The 19,221-nt window shown below is 39.2% G+C and overlaps 1 protein-coding gene across 4 annotated transcripts in view; it reads left to right on the top strand.

Annotated features, from left to right (window-relative positions):
• Window positions 1-451: 451 nt before the first annotated feature.
• The window catches only part of Poc5 (POC5 centriolar protein), a 34,454-nt gene continuing 15,684 nt past the window's right edge, over window positions 452-19,221 (top strand). Inside the window, exons 1-7 of one of the 4 annotated variants that reach the window (XM_013151042.3) lie at window positions 452-632; window positions 4,094-4,189; window positions 9,374-9,506; window positions 11,565-11,651; window positions 14,043-14,248; window positions 15,390-15,566; window positions 17,643-17,747. In XM_013151042.3, the coding sequence (XP_013006496.1) occupies window positions 4,106-4,189; window positions 9,374-9,506; window positions 11,565-11,651; window positions 14,043-14,248; window positions 15,390-15,566; window positions 17,643-17,747 (792 nt within the window). In that variant the 5' untranslated portion in view covers window positions 452-632; window positions 4,094-4,105. Of the gene's footprint in view, window positions 633-699; window positions 721-758; window positions 853-4,093; window positions 4,190-9,373; window positions 9,507-11,564; window positions 11,652-14,042; window positions 14,249-15,389; window positions 15,567-17,642; window positions 17,748-19,221 lie in introns of those variants that run through there. The other 3 variants (XM_003461333.5, XM_063258359.1, XM_063258360.1) reach the window with 3 other exon arrangements.

Genomic DNA, 19,221 nt, shown 5'->3' on the forward strand with positions numbered 1-19,221 from the left:
ATTTACAATCTCCCTGCCTCAGCCTCCTACAATCCTGGGATTACAGGTTTGCACCACTATGCTTGGCTGAAATCTGTATTTTTTAAAAAATAATCCTCATGCAGGGTGTCTGTGGATGCAAATGACTTTTATGCACACTAGGACACGAGGACTCACACCTAGTCTGTGGGAATGACTCAACGACACAGCACACGGTCCGGACCCACCTACGGGGCAATCAACAGTACTTCACCAAACCTGACCCTAGAGCCGCCTGGTAGCCTGCATGCTGCAGAACAAAACTGAACAAGCGCAGGGCTCGACCCGCCCCTTCCCGCCTCTTCCGGTAGCTGGGTGGGAGCTCCCTGATCCCGCCCCCTTGACGTCAGTGGAATTAGTAGGAGGGGCTCTCTTAAACCTCTTAATTCCGGTTTCTCCAGCTTCAGCCCAAAGTCCCGCCCCCGTCGCGCAGGCCAATAAGATGGCAGATTGCTGAGGCGGGCGGCCAATGCCCAGGGCCGTCTTTGGCCGTTCTCCGCAGTTTGAAACTGTCAGGTGGCTGCCAAGGTAGCAGCTGGGCTTGCTGTGTTCCTGGTGGCGACTGGGCGAGCGGACGAGAGAGGAGAGCCGGGATTTGCAGGACGGCCGAGACGGTGGGTGGCGGTGCCCCGCATCCCCGGCCTGAGAGGCAGACGGGGCTTAAAGCTCCTGAGCCCGCTTCTGGCCTGAGGCATCGCCCAGGTGCGCGGGAGCCCGCTATCGTAACAGAACATCCAGGCGTCCTCCCCGCGGGCTCCGCGGGTGCTGTCGCCAGAGTTCTGGTCGTTTAAAACACAGAGCGAAATAACGTGTTAAAGAAAGATTTGGATTAAGGTAGGGCTGGTAGGAACGGGATCGAGAACTTCTGTGTCTTTACTTACTGCAAAGGGGAAGAAGGAACTGCTTTTTCCTGCCCCAAGTCCCTGCTTGGGAAGGGGCCGTCGCGCCTCGTCTCAGTCCTTCACGTAGCTGGGCTCGATGCAGGGCACAGGGGTCATCACCTTGCTGTCAGTTTACTTTTATTAATTTACTCTTCCTCTTAGAGGTTACATTCGAATTCCTAGACCTCTTCCTGTCAGCCTGGTGGTTTCCAAGATGTATCTCTCTGGTATGGAAGAGACACTCAAAACTTTTTATCTAGTGGTCTCTGATACCTTGGGTTAGCGAATAGTGAAAATGTAATAGAATTGTATTCATTTGCCACCCGTTGCGGCAAACTTCATTTTCCTGCTTTGTTTCTGAACCTTGAGAGAGTGGGGATAAATGCTGCGTTCATACTGTCATAGCTTGGAAGCATAAATCAGAGTAGATGGCAAGTAACACATTTTTCCAAAAATTAAATCAGTGTTGTGTGCGGTATCCATATTTAAGAAATAGTTTTTAAAGCCTGCAAACAAATCCTAAAGGAAGTTATGAGGGAAAGTACAAATGGACTGAGTGACCACAGTGGCAAATCTGAAGTCAGTGAAGCACTATTCCTTGCTGTAGATAAGTGCTTATTTTATCCTCCCTAGTTGGCTTAACTAAAACTGATATTTAATTTACTTGTGTGTGCAGAGTATGCTGCATAAAATTGAAATTTCCTTTCAGCAGCCTATCTCTCTCCATTCTGATAGTAGGCATTGATTTTGCCCTTTCTACTTCAACTCCCTTATCTTTTATTTTTCAACCTGGTGTGATTGAGATCTTTTCCAGTTTCCACCGGAATTGTTTAAGCAAAAGTCACTGCAGCATCCTGATTGCTAAATTCAGGGCAATCCTTGTCTGTCTTTAGTGTGTGACAAAGTATTTACTTCTCAAAATCTTGTGATGCTACTGTTCTGACTCTGGCTTCTTTGCTGACTTCTCTTTCCCTTTTTATGTTAGTGGTTATGGCTTTAATTCTCTCCTCATTTCACTTTGTTATGGTTATGATCCCCTCTGAATACAGATTGAAAATTAAAGATCCTCTTTCTAAAACAATACACATGTGCATTTATGCTAAAAAATATTGTGTACAGTTTGTCCTCCCGATGACAATGTTTTATGCACTCTTTTTAATAGCTGATCTCATCCCTCCCTATTTTCCAGCAGATCTACTTATGCTAATGATTCCTGAAATGTGATCTCCATCCTATTCTATACTGGGCTCCCACATTGCCTAATTCTAAAATCATCATTCACATTGTAGCCATTGTGATTGTCCATCCTTGGAGCTGTGCCCTGCATAGCCAGTGTTGCCACACACATTCCTACAGATCCCTAAATGTTCCTTTAAAATGGTATAGCAGTTGTGTAAAACTTATGTATATCCTCTGGTATACTATAAAGCACTTTCAGATTATTTATAATACCTAATACAATGTAAATATTAGGTAAATAATTGTTATACTGTATTGATTTGGGAATAATGACAAGAAAAAAAAGGCTACATGTTCAGTATGGCTGCAGTTGTTAAGGAGTGTTTTTGTTTGTTTGTTTGTTTGTTTGTCTTTTTCATTTTTATCGGTACCAGGGATCGAACTCATGACTGCCTGCTTGCAAGACAGGCGCTTATGCCGCTGAGCTAAATCCCCAGCCCCCAAGGAGTGTTTTTGACCATGGATGTAGAACTCACAGACAGGAGGGATGACTGTGCTTCATCCCTGCAGCCTTAATGCCAGCACCTAGAGGCAACCTCATGCCTGGTACATCTGATGTGGAACTCACTGTCCTCCCTCTGAATCTGAATCTGCTCTTCTCCCTATATTCCTTTGCATGGTGAATACCACTGTCATCCATCTAGACATCCAAGCCAGAAACCTGCAGACCATCAGTTCTTCCCTTTCCCTCCATAACCAATTATTGATCATGATCACACATTTACGCCACCATAACACAGCTGTCTCGTAGTGACATCTTGCCACTTCTAGAGTAAGGACTTCAATTATCTCATGGATGACTGCCGGAAAGAACATGAATCTCTTGAACTACTGCATTCACCTCTTCATTGGTCTCTTTCTTTTGAGTATCCCAGGCTATTTCTGAGTTGCCAAAGTGATCTTTCTTAAAAACAAGCTCAATCCTGTTCTCACTTATTTAAAATATTTCAGTAACTTCTGTAGTCTGTAAAGACCCAAATTTTAATTGGCAAGTCATGATGTAACTGCTCTGTATCTTTTCATTTCATCTTAGCCACCAAAGACTGACTTTGTATTCTGCTTCAGCCTTACCAAGCTGCATACTGTCCTTAGAGCCATTATGCTCCTCTACTCCTGGAACATTCTTTTATCTTCATGCCATCTCTCCAGGTGAAACATGTTCATCTTAAGGTCTCATTACCAGGGCTGTCTTTTCTGTAGGAACTTCCTCTGACTTTTTCACACATATGCAGTCCTATCCCATGAATAGTGGCTGCTCCTGTCTCTACTGTGTATCTCTGCTATTTAAGGGTCTGAGAGGTTTTCCATCTATCAGTTTTTCATACGATAATATACTCAGACTGTAAAGCCTTTAAGACAGGGACATCATTTTACAGTTCCACCATTGTCTTAATGTGTAACTGGTATTCAGATAGTTTGAATGATCATTATTTGTCTTTTTACATACTTCAATCTTTGAGGGAGTGATTGAAACTTTGAATAATTTTTCTCTGTGTGTTTTTTAATCTGTTGTTCTGTATAAGCTTGCTTTGCTTAAAATAATATTCCCCAAAGGTTAAGTTTCCCAAGAAGGGAATCTGCACAAATTGTTCATTCTCTGTTGGTCCCTTGTCTCTTGGGAAAGTGCACAACATGCAGCTTGTCAGACACTTGATTGAGATCTGTGATCACAGTCCGTTCTTCAACAGGCTCCACTGGGGATCTTTCTTTTACCTCTCATGTATTTGGATCAGCTCCTTTGACTCCATTATAAACTCGTTGATATTAGATTATTTTTATTGCCTGGTGATTTTTGTCTATAGATACTCAATATATTGAATTAGTGGGGTTTTCAAAACATGTAACAAAGGTTGTTTTCAGATTAGAATACTTTTGTACTGATATATATTTTAAAGCTTTTATTTTAGTTTAAATATCAAAGGAAAAAGCCAAAATTAGTGTCTACTCTTTTGTAGCATTTGTGCAGAATGGCATCAAATGAAGACAAATATTCACATCCAGCTGTACAAAATAACTCCGATCAAGGCAGTTCTGTCTCTACAGATCTTCAGGTAGGAAGATGCATCTGGATTTAATTTCTTTTTCATTTTAAATGTCATAGTTTATGAGAAAACCTGGATTTTATATTTCATTCATTCCATTTACAATGGAGTCTTTCAGTATACAGTAACACCAAACTTAGGAATTACTATAGATTTTGGGAGTGACTTTACATTGTTTTAACTTTAGAAAATATTCATGAACTCTCTTCTTTTACAAGGACTTCTATTAAAAATAGAAGAAAAGCTGAAAATTTTAAGAAAAAACGTTTCTTGAAATTTTCTCATTTTCCTCTTATGAATGCTACTTTCATTTTTAATGCAAATTGATACAATATCAAGCTATCTAAAGTTCTAGATCCCAAGTCTCCCTTGTGTTCTACTCAAGGTTCTAGTCCCTGTTGCTACAACATTCAACACAATCCACTGCCCAGGACTGGGCATTGACAGATAAATCAGATAAATTGTGCTGTTTGGGTGAAATATTTTTAATTTCTTTCATTTCTAAATGTTTTGTCATGAAAAGTAGAGATTCAAATTTCTGTAGACTTCAAATGTGAGAATACTGACACAGTATAGTTTTAAGTTTTACAGTTAATATCACTTAAAAAGGGAAAACTTAAGAGGGGAAAAGCCGAACATTGTGTTAATAGGTAAGTAAACTGTCATTGATGCTCTGAAGTATAAGGTTCAGGAAAATATTTTATGAAACAAATGAGTTCTTTTCATTGAAATTATAGGTTTAAAAAATTGGAAAGAATCAGACATGGTGGTGCATGTCTGTAATCCCAGCACACAAGAGGCAGAGACAGGAGGAGGATTGCCATAAGTTCGAGGCCAGCCTGGGCTACATAGTGAGTTCAGAGCCAGCCTGAACTACATAGCAAGACTCTTATCTAGAAAAAAAATAAAATTGTGAAGATATTTTAAAACCCGAATACGTATTATAAATTAACCTGGAATTGCATCATAAATGTGTCACCAGAACCTTTCCCTGTCGGTGGAACCTCTCCCATGGACAGTGCTTTCCTGTATTTTTCATCTCTGACTCATCCAAACTTCTTCAAAAAAGAACTAATTTACTCATTCATACCACAATATAAACACACAATATGAAGTCTCACACAGTCATCTGTCAAGAAACAAAAGTTTAAATCAAAAGAGTAAATCTTGGAAGTGGAGTGTAGCTCAGTGGTAGAGTGCTTGCTGAGCATGTGCAGGCCCTGGGTTTGATCCATGGCCCTCAGAGCAGGAATAAATCTCTGCGGTGAATTTAAGAGAGGTCAAGAAAAGAATGCAACTCTTAAACTGTCAGCAGATTGCCTTGACGGAAATGATTGCGATTCGGGTTGTGCTGTATTTCAGGGTCAAAGCAGTCCAGCTATTTGGAGCCAGTCAAAATTGCAAAATTGCAAGTATTGGTTGTTACTCCAGGACTCTCATTTACATAAGACAGATTATTTTTGATATTCAAGAAAGACAATATTATTTATTTTGATCCTTAACTTTGAAAGTTCACTCTGTCTGTGTGTTAGTTACAGAGTGAACTTTCAAAGTTAAGGATGAAAATGTATACTAAACTTCAAAATAGTTGTTTACATAGCTGATTTTTAACGTCTTTCTTAAAAATAAGAATACATGTAACCATTGAATACTAGTGATATATACCTATTTACCTGAAGTGATAGTAATCGGTGGTGGGAATTTTGAAATAGATGTTTGTATTCTCTTTGTTTTAGTTTTCTTGCCTGGAAGAGAGGTCAGATTAGGAAACCCATAAAAGTCACTGACTTCCACTTCCCTCCCTTCTCAAGGCCAGAGGAAATGATGAGCTCACTGTCAGGGGACTGGCTGGGCTAAATCTAGGTGCAGTCACCACGGAGGGAGAAGATGCTACAAGATAGTAACCCTGTTTGGACTGTCTTAACAAAATACAGTAGATCTGGAGGCTTAAACAGCAAAACTTGATTTCCTTCCAATGCCGGAGTCTAGGAGTCCCAGCTCTAGCCCTGTAGAATGTCTTCTGATCAGGGCTGTCCTCTTGGCTTGCAGAAGCGTCCTGCCTGTTGTCTTCATGTGACCTTTTCCACAGTGCAGCATGTGCACATGATGAGGGAAACAGCAAACTCACATTTCTTCTCTGAAGGATGTTAATCTTGTCGGACCAGGGTCCTGGGCCTGGGTTTTTCTTAACCAGTTACTTCCTTATGGTCTGCATCACAAATACAGCCATACTTCTTTATAGTCTTTGCCAAAATCAAAAATTTAGCTTGACTGTTGGAAAAGTATTGGTTTGGCTGCTTTAACAGAAACCAAGAAAGAATGACTGAAGTGAGTGTCTTAAAGATGTGTTCTCCCTCCAGTAAGAGCTTGAGCTGGTGTGTGGTCCTAAGTTACTCTGAAAGTGCTGACTCCACCCCTGTTGGCCTCTGTTGCTCTGCTGTGTCCTTGGAATCAAGGCCTGTACTTACACATCATTTCCATTCAGATCTCATAGACCAGGTCTCTGCCCACCTACCAGCAAGGAGGCTGTACAACGTAGCTGAGGGGCTGTTTGTTCAGAATTAAACGCTGAGTTTTTAACTTATTAACTTAAAGGAACAGAGAGAAAATAGATGCTCTTGGACCATTAGCAGTTTCTAACCATAGAGTTAAGCACTTAAATGAAATTTTTGTATTTTATTAGTTTAGTAAGGCCAACACACATTCAGGTTTGTAAGAACCAAATATTCAATACCTTGTGTATGGCCCAAGTTTATCAAACTATTTGGAAAACTGATATGGTTCAGAAAGTGTACCATATTTGAAGAATTTAAGGGAGCTTGTAAACTAATGCAACGAGGCGTTGTGTGAAGAGGCAGACTGTGTGAGCAGACCGTGTGCTGCCCTCCTGTGGGACCAAATCTGCGTGTTTCTGTCATTTGTGGGTACCATTGCCATGAGCTGTAGGGAAGCTATGACATCAGTGTCCCAGAAGAGTGGCATCATGTGGATCAGCTGGGAGCACTCACTTGAGGGACCCCAGGCCACAGGTTTATCAGACTCTATTGCTAAAGGATTTGCCTTAGCACTTGAGGATGAACGTGGATACTGTGTGTGGCTTGAGCTGGTGCTCCGGGGAAAGAGATGCTGCTCAGCATGGGACACCTGCCCCACAGGCAGCCATGCTGCCCCACAGTCTCCATGGCTGCCATGTGTCACACCAGGTGACCTAGTCTTGGCTCCCAGGAGGCTTTGTTTTCCAGTTAGCCAGTTTTCTTCACCTTGAAGATGGGCTGCCCCCTGTGTGATAGCCTCTCAGGGTGTCAGCAGAACACGCTGAGCTTCTGTACCCCAGAAGAGCTGCTTTGGTCTGGACTGGCCCTTGCCAGGGCTCCCTGAGCAGGGATCCCTCTTCTGGGAAGAGGGGTAGGGGATTCGGTCTGGGAAAACAGGAACCCTTGTTCCAGGACCGTCCAGGGACACGCTGGGAGCGCCTGGTCAAGTGGCCCCTTTGACGGAGCTCTCTGCGATCTGATCTGCGAGGCATCTGCCCCACACCTTCCCCAACCATAAGCACAATGGGCCTATGTGTTGGGTTTTTGTAAAAAAATAAAATAATGGCAACTTGAAATCCAAAACTGAATAAAAATTTAAATGTTTATAGAATTATAGTTACTTTTGTCAACATAGAAATTTAAAATTAAAACAAAAATTAATTATAATACTCTAAATGATTTTTTCCTATTAACAGCCTTCTGCCTTAGTGATAATCGTAATGTAAAATATAGAGTTTTATCTTCTGTCAGGAAATGTCAGTTGAAAACGCAGATGTTTATTGTCATGAAGGAGTCACTGTTAACAAAAAGAGTCAATTATAGCAATATGCAGAGGAGTCTGTTGATTGAATTTTAAAAAGATCCTCTTTGGATTATCTGTCTTTATCTTCAATGTTTAACCATACCATATACCATATAGAAGTTTATATTTGCTATACATAATTTTTTTTGCATTAAATATCTACGTTAAATATATAAACCTAAGTTGAAGCTCAAACCAAGTCACTGTTTTATATTTCATTGCCCTTAAGACTTGCAGTTTTCAGAGAATAGCGTAACCTATTTCTTTTTCAAATAATTTAACTTGAATATCTAGTATAAACAAAGCAGAACTACAACCATATAATTTATTTTATATACTCATTATGACTTTCACTTCCCACAGAGTCAGCTCTCAGAACCAGTTAAGCTGCCTTGCTGTGCACATTTGAAACCGGAGGGTGACAGAAGGCCAGTGTGGTTCTCATAAGCCTAAATGTCATTGGCTTCTTTGAGTTAAAGGATATCAAGAAAATTCTGATTCTCTGTATCAGTGATTGAAAATGGTAACTTTTTGAAATAAATCAGAGCCACATATATAAAAATCGTATAGTTTCGCTAATGTGAGAAGCTCAACAAGCAAGCAAGACCCAAAATGTGCCATAGATATAATGACTTGGGAAGAAACTGTTCAAGTGAAAAGACAAACTGTGGTAGGGGAAAGGAAAGAAGAGAAGAGGAAAAAATATATATAATACATATTATATATATGTGTGTGTGTGTGTATGTGTGTGTGTGTGTGTGTGTGTGTGTATAAGATAACTAAGATATACTGCTAGTTTCTCTAGTTCATTTTAAAAAGAAAAGTTTGTGCTAATATTGTTTGGACAGTATCTCATGCTTATATCTTACAACCTGAGTAACTACTCTGAGAATAACAATGTGCATTGTATTATTGTTACTCTCCTATTATCTTCTTTTTTTGCTACCGGGAATCGAACTCACGACCTCACGCTTGCCAGGCAGGCACTTATGCTGCTGAGCTAAATCCCCACCCCCACTCTCCTATTGTCTTGTTTTGAAATTCTATTTTTTCTTTTTATAATAATAAAAAGAAAATGGCAACTTTTTAATAGCATGTCTAATGTTCACTTAATCTGATCTGAAGTATAAGAAAACTTTTGTGAGTTTCCCCTCTTCAAACTTAACCATAAAGGTATTGGTTATATAAAAAGCACTCAGAGGACTCAAGCTTGGGAAAAGTGTTCAAACCTTTTGTACAGTGACGAGCATGTGACTCTATCATGATAATTAATTCCCTTCACAAAAATAATCAGTACTTGAGTATATGTAGCATTGTAATTACTGTAATACCATATCGATTATTGATTTTCCCTAGGAAGAGTATGAAGAACTGCTTCGTTACGCTATAGTGACTCCAAATATTGAATCCAGTGCTTCACAGCCATCTCATCCTAAGGGAGAAGCACCAGATGCTCGAATTCCTACTGCAGTTGTTCTTCACAATCAAGGTTATGTCTCTTTTTCAATATGTTGCTTTAAGATACTATTTTGGGCTTATCTGTAATACTGACTTACAATTCTGAAAATGCCTCTGTGGTTCAGTGATTTCTTCTCAATCATTGGTGTGTATCAGTGTCATATGCGTGATCTTAGATTTTGGTATGTTATTGCTTTTTATATGGAGCTGGATTTTTAATTTCATTTAACTCTTTTATAAAGAGTAATAAAGTGAAAACAACCACTGTGGAATATGTTGTACCTCAGTTCTCATTCGAACAGTTTTATGCCAAGCATGTCCTGAAAACTGGATGGCCAAGCCCAACACTAGAGATGGTCCTCAGATAATCTCTGCAGTACCTTTATGAATCACATACTAGTCCTTTGTCATCAGTGTTTACATGGGCACAAAGGACTAGTTGGATATTCAGTACAAAAAGGACCCCTTTGTGGAGTGTGTTGGTAACAGAATTGAGAGCTGCATTGATGAGAAACTATAGCTCTTTTGACCTCTGCATTTCTTACTATGCACAGGATCCCAAACACTCACTGTAAATAAGCTTTCTTTCAAAAGGCATGGAGTACCTTCCTCAGACAGCCCTGATGATGGACAGTTACCACAGGGTAGACCACCTGGGGCGTGGCGTAGCCTACTGTGAATCAGAAGGCTCCTGGGTTTCTTGGAGGTCCCTGCTCTAGTCCCTGTTCTTCACCTCCAGAGAGGGATTTCATTGCTCCTTGCTTCTCAGCCTACCGCATTGGAACAACAAATAGGAGAACCAAAGGACCAGAACCCTAAAACATTTTTATTCTGGCAAGATTTTCTACCCAAATTTTATTATCCTCAGAAATATGAACCTTTTATTTATTCATAAAGTCTAGCCATGGCTTTGGCTCTGCAGAAGTGCCTGCCTGGCAAGCCCGAGGTCTTAAGTTTGATCCCCGCTACCAAAAATAAATAAATTCTGCATCAGTGATCTCGAGCATGTTTTGACTACACTGAATACCTCAATATACAGTTGCTACTAAGCAAATTCAAAGTGCTGCATTCTCTTAAAAATATAAGTAAGTAAATGCACATTTTACCCTATACATGCCCCATACCCTTATGGATATGCATGCTTTTCCCTGATGGAGATCGCCAAAGCTTGTCTGCTCCCCACCTGCCAAGAGTATCCCAGTACTGTTGCTACCAGGGACACAACTCATGGCTCCTTGCCAAGCCTGGCCCCCCAGCATTCCAAGGTCATCATTTGGGACTTAAGACCATTGCTCTAAGATAGCATTTCTTTGTTTATAGTCTGCCTATGTTCTAATTAAACATATAACATATGATGAGTTTAGATATACCAACTCATAAGTAGACTTTGTTAGAATGGGCTGTGGGCTTTATTCTTAATATTGTGGTCATCTGTTTAAGGAGGGTACTTTTTGAGCTTGGCCCAGTATACATTAGCCTCTAACACAGCCATTCTTGTGAGGTTTTCTTGTGGCATTTTTGCCGTATATTCACTAGAGGTTCTTAAATGGCAGCAGCGAGGCCTGGGTTTTGATGGAACCTAGTGCTTTAGTGTGATTGCAGCAGGCTGGGGATTTAGCTCAATGGCATAAGTGCCTTCCTGGCAAACATGAGGTCATGAATTCAATCCCCAGTTCCAAAAAGTAATAATAATAATAATAATTAATAATAAAAATAATAGTTTGATAATAGGTAGTGAAAAGCAGCAAACCCCTGGAAAATACCCCGTGTACAAGATAGCAAGTTCTCAGTTTTACTGTTTCTCTTACTTCTCTTAGGGTAAACTGAGTGCTATAGTAGATAATTATCTTTCACCCATGTTTCATGGGTAGGATTGGGCTACCTACCCAGTGGTACAACAAGTCTTTTCTAATTTCAGCTGTCTTTTCTTTCCTGTCCTTTGTCCTAGTGTCCTTGTGTCCTCAGGATGTTATATATTGTTAGCTCTAAAATTTTACTTATGTACTAATACCCTGTTAAATTAGGTATGCATAATTAGGCATTGTATTTAAGAGTGGTTTAATTTTTTAAAAGAAATCTTTCTTTTCAGCAGGAAATACCTCTGTAGTAAGAGAAGCTGCAGTGGAAGGTGCAAAAGGAGGCGACTTAAATATTTCCAGTCACTCAAGGGCGGATGGTATGACTTTACTTAACTTGTTTTTATTAATATATAGTACTTTGGTTTGATAAATATTATCTATATAATAAGAGGCATGTGTTCAACATATTACTTATTGATAACATTTTTATATGCTATCATTGCTAATTTGAGAATGATATTTAAAATAATTTTATAAGTTTCCAAAATTGTATGATTGAAACAGGTTAAGCCAGGTGTGGTGGCACATGAGACAAGAGACCAAAAGTTCAAGCCCAACAACATAGAGACGCTATCTCAAAATAAAAATTAAAAAGGCCAGGGATGTAGCTCAGTGTGAAGGCCTTAGGCTCAATCTTTGGTACAAAAAAACAAAAAAATTATTTAAAATCAGTGCACTATTTACCGACTTTCAATCATATGTGTTCTCTTGTAATGATTTTTATTGTCTTTATACCACCTGTTCTTTCATTTGTTTTTCTTTAAATATGTTCAGTTTTAAGCTGGATGTGGTAGTGTTCACCTATAATCCCAGCACTGGGGAGGCTGAGGCAGAAGGATCACAAGGCTAGCCTGGACTACATAGTGAATTCAAGGCCAGTCTGAACTGCATACTAAGATCCTGTCTCAAAAAAAAGTTCAATTTTTAGTTTAAATTCCTTTAAGAGGAAACTTTATATCAGTTGTCACTGAATGTAACAGTAAACTAATATATACTTAAGTAAGAAAGTGATACAAATAGATACAATAAAAGCAAAATTATTAAATTTTACCTAAATAGTGTCGTGTATTCAGTCTAAAATCTGTTTTATCTTTGTTGAAAGGAAAGATTAGCAGATGTTAAAAACATTTTGAAATCATACTAGAACCAAATTGAAACTTTTCCTTAACAGAATAATTTAAACAATAGAAATGGAATACATTCCTTATTGTGTGGTTCATATCATTTAATGCCGAAACCTTTTAAACGACTATGTAAGAGATGCCTCTACCTTTTAGTTTCCTCACTTGAAATTTCCTTCCAAGTTCTTAAGTTACATAACTTTTTTAGAAAGTAAGTCCAGCTATTAAAAAGCAGCATAGATGGCCAGGGATTTGACTCAATGGCTCAAGTGCTTGCCCGGTAAGCACAAGGTTGTGAGTTCAATCCTTGGTACCAAAAAAATAAAAAGCAGCATCAGCCAGGCGTAATGGCACACTCAGGAGTCTAAGGCAGGAGGATCCCTAGGAGTTCAAGGCCAACCTGGGCTACAAAGTGAGCTCAAGACCAGCCTGAGCTGCGTAGTGAGACCCTGCCTCAAAAAGACCAAAAAAACAAAAGTAGCATCTGCTGCTTTCCTTATAAGTACAGACCTGACTGGTATGATCCAGAGAAGGAATGTGTGCATACTTTATCGTTCTGACTTGTTTTGTGGATCCTTAGCCATACTCAGAACACATAGATGGGGCTTCATAAGCCAAACTTGATTTTACAGTATAATTTTTATGCCCACATGCATATTTTAGAATAATTTCCCCTTTTGCAAAGAATTCTTAGAAAATTCACTTCAGTAACAAGTTCTTGTTTTGGTCAATTTAGTATGGAAAAGAGCAAAGTCCTTCAGTCTTAGTTATTAGTAGCCTGTAGCAGGTGTGAAACATATGAGAAATTATGATGAAAAGTGTCAAATTCCAGCACAGATGTGTGATAAATACCAGCTTTTCCATTTGGAGATGGATACCAGTCCCCTTTCAGGCTCTGGCTCATCCCACTTTCCTATTGTGTGAGCAATGACTTACGTGTATGAGTACGAATCTATGGAGAGACGCGTGTGCTTCCCACCTTCATGGTGAAGGCAGGAGGAAGCCTTCCACGAGTGTCTGTTAGGCTAAATTGCTAGTTCCTTCTGATTTATATTGTGCAATCTTAGCACTGCTAAGGTCCATCCCAGGTTTCAGGGTAAAGTAATCATGATGTGTGTACACCACTCTGACCTTGGTGAGCTACTTAGCCCTCTCTGAGCTTCAGCATTCTCATCATTAAAATACAGATGATAACACCTCTTTCTTAGGTAGTGCGTGTTATGGGAAGTAACCCTTTAACATTTTTATCGAGGCACATAGAGAGTACATGGTCAATGCTAATGTGATAATGTGGCAATAGCCCTTTCAGTTCAGGCTGGACCTGGATCTGTAAGCACCCTGTTTGAGACAGGGTCATTCATTGATGTGTGGTGGGGAGTACAGGAGGCATCTCATCCTAGCAAGTGCTAAATCACTGACAGCAGTGAAATTTAAAATAGCCAGATAAAAGTGTATCTGAAAAGTGCTTTCTTTACTTTTCCCAGCTTCCAGAGTTAGCAGATATCTTTGTATCCTTTCAATATGGCTCCTTACCATATTGGGGATTTTTAGTTTGGCCTGGATGTTTCAAGTTTCCTTTTATCCTAGGGTCATCGCCGGTGTTATCACCAAGGAAGCCTTCCCACCCAGTCATGGATTTTTTCAGTTCACATCATTTAGGTGACTCTTCCTCAGCAGCAACTAATTCTACCCATACAGATGCCCATGAAATAATTATAGGTGATTGTTTTGTTTCTGATGAAAACCTTCAGAGGATGGAAAATGTCCTTGATCTCTGGAGTTCCAGTCTTAAGGTATTGCAGCTATTCAGCTACAGTTGTTTAATTTATTATGAAGTGCAGTAGTTTTACTCGTCTATAGTTTATTCTTCTTTTCTAAAAGCTTTTCTTGAAAAAACATTTAGAAAGGTTAGGGATGTAGCTTATTGTACCTAGCATGCAGTAGGGCCTGGTTTCAAATTCCAGCACCACAGAAACAGAAAATAATAAACAAACAAATATTTAGTTTCCTGAGTTGAGTCCCAAGTCTCAGACTTTTGTGGTGATGTACGTAGCAGCTGCTGGAAATATGACCAGAGTGTGTCTTGGTGCCCAACAGATCTCAGGCAGGACCCAAAATGATGCACTGCTCTTGAGCTCCCAGGTGATCCTACCAGACTAGAAACCATCCTATAAATTTTAGGAATAATCTTTTAGCTTAGTTTCCCCCATTCTTCTCCTTTTGGAATAAGTCTCACACTTCCAATAATGGCGGAAGTCCACTGAAGCAGTGTAGACAAACCATTCAAATTGGTCTGTGCTGTTAGCCTTTATGTCATTCACTTCTCATAAGAAATGATCAGTTGGGGGCAGGGGATTTAGCTCAGTGGCATAAGCGCCTGCCTTGCAAGCAGGCAGTCGTGAGTTCGATCCCTGGTACCGATAAAAAGGAAAAAGACAAAAAAAAAAAAAGAAAGAAAGAAAGAAATGATCAGTTGGTCTCGTTGCTAATACCAGTCAGAGGGTAAAGACTCAACCATTTGCTGGAAGGTGACCAATGTGATAAGGAGGCTTCAACTGCTGATTCTGCCAGCACCTGTATGTAAACAATGGCCTAGTCATGGCTCAGCCGAGCCTGCAGTGCTGAATTTTTTTTTACCAGGTTCATTTTAATGTAGATTCTTAAATCCTTGACTGTACGGAGGGATTGGATGAATGAGACCTGAAACATTTTTTTTAACATACGATTTTATACAAAGTAACTTAAAATAGGAAAAAGCTAAGTTCCCTGGCATGGTAAACATAAACCCAAAGAAGCATGACTGTGGAGCTTGCATACATCATCATTTGTGTTGTGACTTTAATATGTTTTGTCAACTGCTTGCTATGACTTAAGAAAATTTTTAAATTTCAGTTTAAGAAAAAATTACTTAAAGATTGTATATTTATTTTTCAGACAAACATTATATCTGAACTAAGCAAATGGAGACTTAATTTTATTGACTGGCACCGAATGCAGATGAAAAAAGAGAAGGAAAAACACGCAGCACACGTAAAGCAGCTGTGCAGCCAGATTAATGACTTGAAGGAGCTGCAGAAAGCCTTCGAGATTTCCATTGGAAGAAAAGACGAGGTCTTCTTTTTATATCTTTGTTTGCTTGAGACAGGATCTTGCTGTATGCTCCAGGCTAGCTTTGAACTCCTTGTTGTAGCCCAGGCTTGCCTCAGATCCCAGGCGACCCTCCTGCCTCAGCCTCTGGAGTGCTGGGATTATAGGCATGTGCCCTCATGGCTGGCTTTATATCTCTCTTTGATTGAGATTCAATAAATGTTTTACTAAGTAATGAGTTCTAAGAACTGATATTATTTAGCTCCTACAAGCTACAAACAGGAAACCACATCAGAAAATAAGAGAAAAGTGAGTGCCTAGCCATACAATATATTTTTCCTAAACACTTCAGTGTAATGGCATTTTATCTTTGCTTCAGAGTTTCTGCCAGGGACCAGGTATATAGCTCAGTGGCACAGCATCTGCCTGGTAAGTATGAGGTCATGAATTCCATTTCCAGTACCAAAAAAAGATTTTAAATAAAAAATGTCTGTTAAATACAAGTGCACTGATTTTTATCTTTCTCACCACCTCCAGCTCTTTAAAGAACATCATAGAATAAATAAATATTACCCACATTTTATTTTTGTTTTGTTTGGGGGTTTTTTGAGACAGGATCTTATTCTGTAGTTGAGACTGGCCTTGAGCTTACTATGTCACCCAACCTGGCCTCAAACTCCAAATGATCCTCCTGCCTTAGCTTTCTGAGTGCTACAGTTACAGGAGTGTACCACCACGCCCAGAAATACCCACATTTTAAACTGACCTTTTAAGGAATATTTTAAGTATCTCAAATTACATCTTTCTTTATGGCTGAAAATAAATACAGAAAATAGCCCCAGTTTCACATTGTCTCCTCTTGAGAACTTGAGGCTAGCATTCAAGTCTCTGCCAGTCTTCCACCTCCTGATAGACCTGAGCAAAGCAGGTAGTCTTTGCACTTGATGGACAGATGGCATTCACAGAAGAGGCACTGGGACGACACCACAGCTACGTATCTGTGGAAATAGCATTCAGGCATTGCAGTGAACTGGGTGGAAACCGTGTTTTTCAAATATACATGAACTGACTGGGGATGTAGCTCAGCAACAGAAGCGCCTGTCTGACAAGTGCAAGGTCCTGAGTTCAATTCCCAGTACCAATAAATAAATAAATAAAAATAACCATGTACTTCATTTTTGCAGGATATAGTATAAAACTGCACATCTTATGTGGTTTATTTTTTAACTAATAAGACAATGATGTCAGTCATTTTCTCTAATACCTTCAAAAAGCCCTGTTCTAAGATTGTTAAATGTTTTAACATCATGTTGAATTTATGCAGATGAATAAAGTGAACTGCCATTCAGCTTAAGAAATAGAATATATGGCAAGCGTGAGGTAGCGAAGTTTGATTTCTGGTACTAAAAAAAGAAAGAAATAGACTATAGTAATTATCTTAATGTGTGCCATTTCCTCTTTTGAAAAGCGTAGCAGTAACAAATGTCTCTTGGTAAATGCGTCCAATTCACTAAATACATTTTTAATGTGACCATTTTAAAGTTATTCAATTCTTCATAAGAAAGAATGTTGTCTTAGGATTTCAAGGCCTTTCATTCTTTTTTAAGAACAAAAATAATCTCTGAGGAAACATCAAAATATTACTGTTTTACTTTCATAAAATTTTTAAACCATAAAATCGTTAAATAGTTACTGAAAAATTCCTATACCAAGATACTAAGTACAAGGGCCTAGAAGTTATTTAAAACCTAGCCCTGCTCACAAGTATAGTGAATTTGTATATATAGCAAAACTTTCAGATGTACAACTATTTTCCTGAATTGAATGCCATTAACTATGTTAATTTTCATATACAGAATCTTTTATTGGTTATTAACAAGATATGTATACAATGACCGTTTCTTTCCTCTTATTCCCTTTATTAATATGTAGTGCTTTCACATGGGGAATTTTTATGGTCTTTTTAATAACAATGAATCTAACTAGATGAATATGGTAGACTCATAGCTATTTTCTCTAGAACTTTTTAATATATGAGAAAAATCACTTTACCAATTACTATTGTAATATCACAATAATTGGGTTAATTGCTGTTTACAGGTGATTTCCAGCTTGTCTCATGCCATTAGCAAACAAAAGGAAAGGATAGAGTTGATGCGAACATTCTTCCACTGGCGGATTGGCCATGTCAAATCCAGACAGGATGTAAGTATAAATAAAGACAAGATCTCAGACAGGTATTAGACTTCTGAACTCAGAAAGGTTTAGCATCCTGTTTAGGCACTGAGACGTTGCTGAGACGCAGTGCCCTGCACCCACAGCTTAAAGGAGATGTTTATATGGGCTGGTGAGTTTTAGAGGATTCAGTCCTAGGTGGCCCGCTGCAAGGTGAGAAGGATGTGGTGGTGGAGTTTGGTGAAAGAAAGCTGCTCAGGTCATGGTGGGCAGGAAGCAGAACAGGAAAGAGCCAGGCAAGGAGCTATGTCCTTCCAGTCACACCCCAGTGAGCAGCTTTTGCAGCCAGACCCTACCTCCTGACAGTCAGTTGGCTGTACCCCACTGTGATTCAGTCACCTTCCAAAATCCCCACATCTCAACACACGAGATTTGGGGAGGCATTCTTAATCTAAACTATCACAGAGCAGTTATCAGAACTCTTGTTAACACCAAAGAAAGATGTGTTTTCTAGTAAGTCAAAATGAATTTATGATGTTATTTCTCTTATTGCAGAAGAATTTGATTTTTATATAGTTTCGCAAAAAATCCCTTGGATTCTGTAGGCAAATATATTATGATACAACATTTACTACCTCACTGTAGTTTTAATAAAGATTCTGCCTGAATCATAAATGCCCTGATAATGAGCCTTCTTTAGAATTTGACTTCAAGTGTGTTTATATGGAAAAATAACTTATAATCTTAAGTGTATCGTATATGTCATGTATTATTTATACTTTTAAAATACCCAGGCCAGAGCATTGTCATCCACCTATAGTTCAAGCTTCTCAGGAAACTGAGGCAGGGGAATGGCTTCAGTCCAGTAGTTCACAGGCAGCTGGCAACATAGCAAGACCCTTTCTTAAAAATAAAACACCTGCATACAACCTCGTTATAATATATGCCTGTATTCATACATTATAAAATATTGCGAATGTTTGTTGTACAGACTTGCCTTAGCATGAAAATTTAAAAAGCTATGCCCGGATTTGACTTTTTTTTAATTTAAAAATTGAATTTAAAAAATTAAATGAGTAATTTAAACCTGAACATCTTTTAGTTTAATAAGGACTGGATCAATATATCAAAACAGTGAACTAACATCAAAGTAGAAAAACATGAGAGAGGATAGACAATACCCATATGTATAGGAGTAGTTTCTGTACATTTAGTTTCCAAGAGATTAGTACACGTGTAGGAAAAAGTTACTATTGTCATGGAACAAAATTTCTCCTTAAGAAGTTGTATTGGTCAGCTTTCCATGCTAGAAAAAAAATAACTGACACAGTTAAGGGAGAAGAGGTTTCCTCTCACTCTCCGCTTGGACCCAGGATCAGCTGGTTCCGAGGCAGAAATGCCCATGGCAGAGGGTTGTGATGCAGCCACAGCAGGCAGGAACAGAAGGGGAAAGGCCAGATAAGAACACACCTTCGCAGGTCACACCTCCAGTGAGCTAATCTCC

The sequence above is a fragment of the Cavia porcellus genome, unplaced genomic scaffold (genome assembly GCF_034190915.1).
Source record: "Cavia porcellus strain 051 isolate PalLab524CR breed Dunkin Hartley unplaced genomic scaffold, mCavPor4.1 scaffold_11, whole genome shotgun sequence".
Lineage (NCBI taxonomy): Eukaryota > Metazoa > Chordata > Mammalia > Rodentia > Caviidae > Cavia > Cavia porcellus.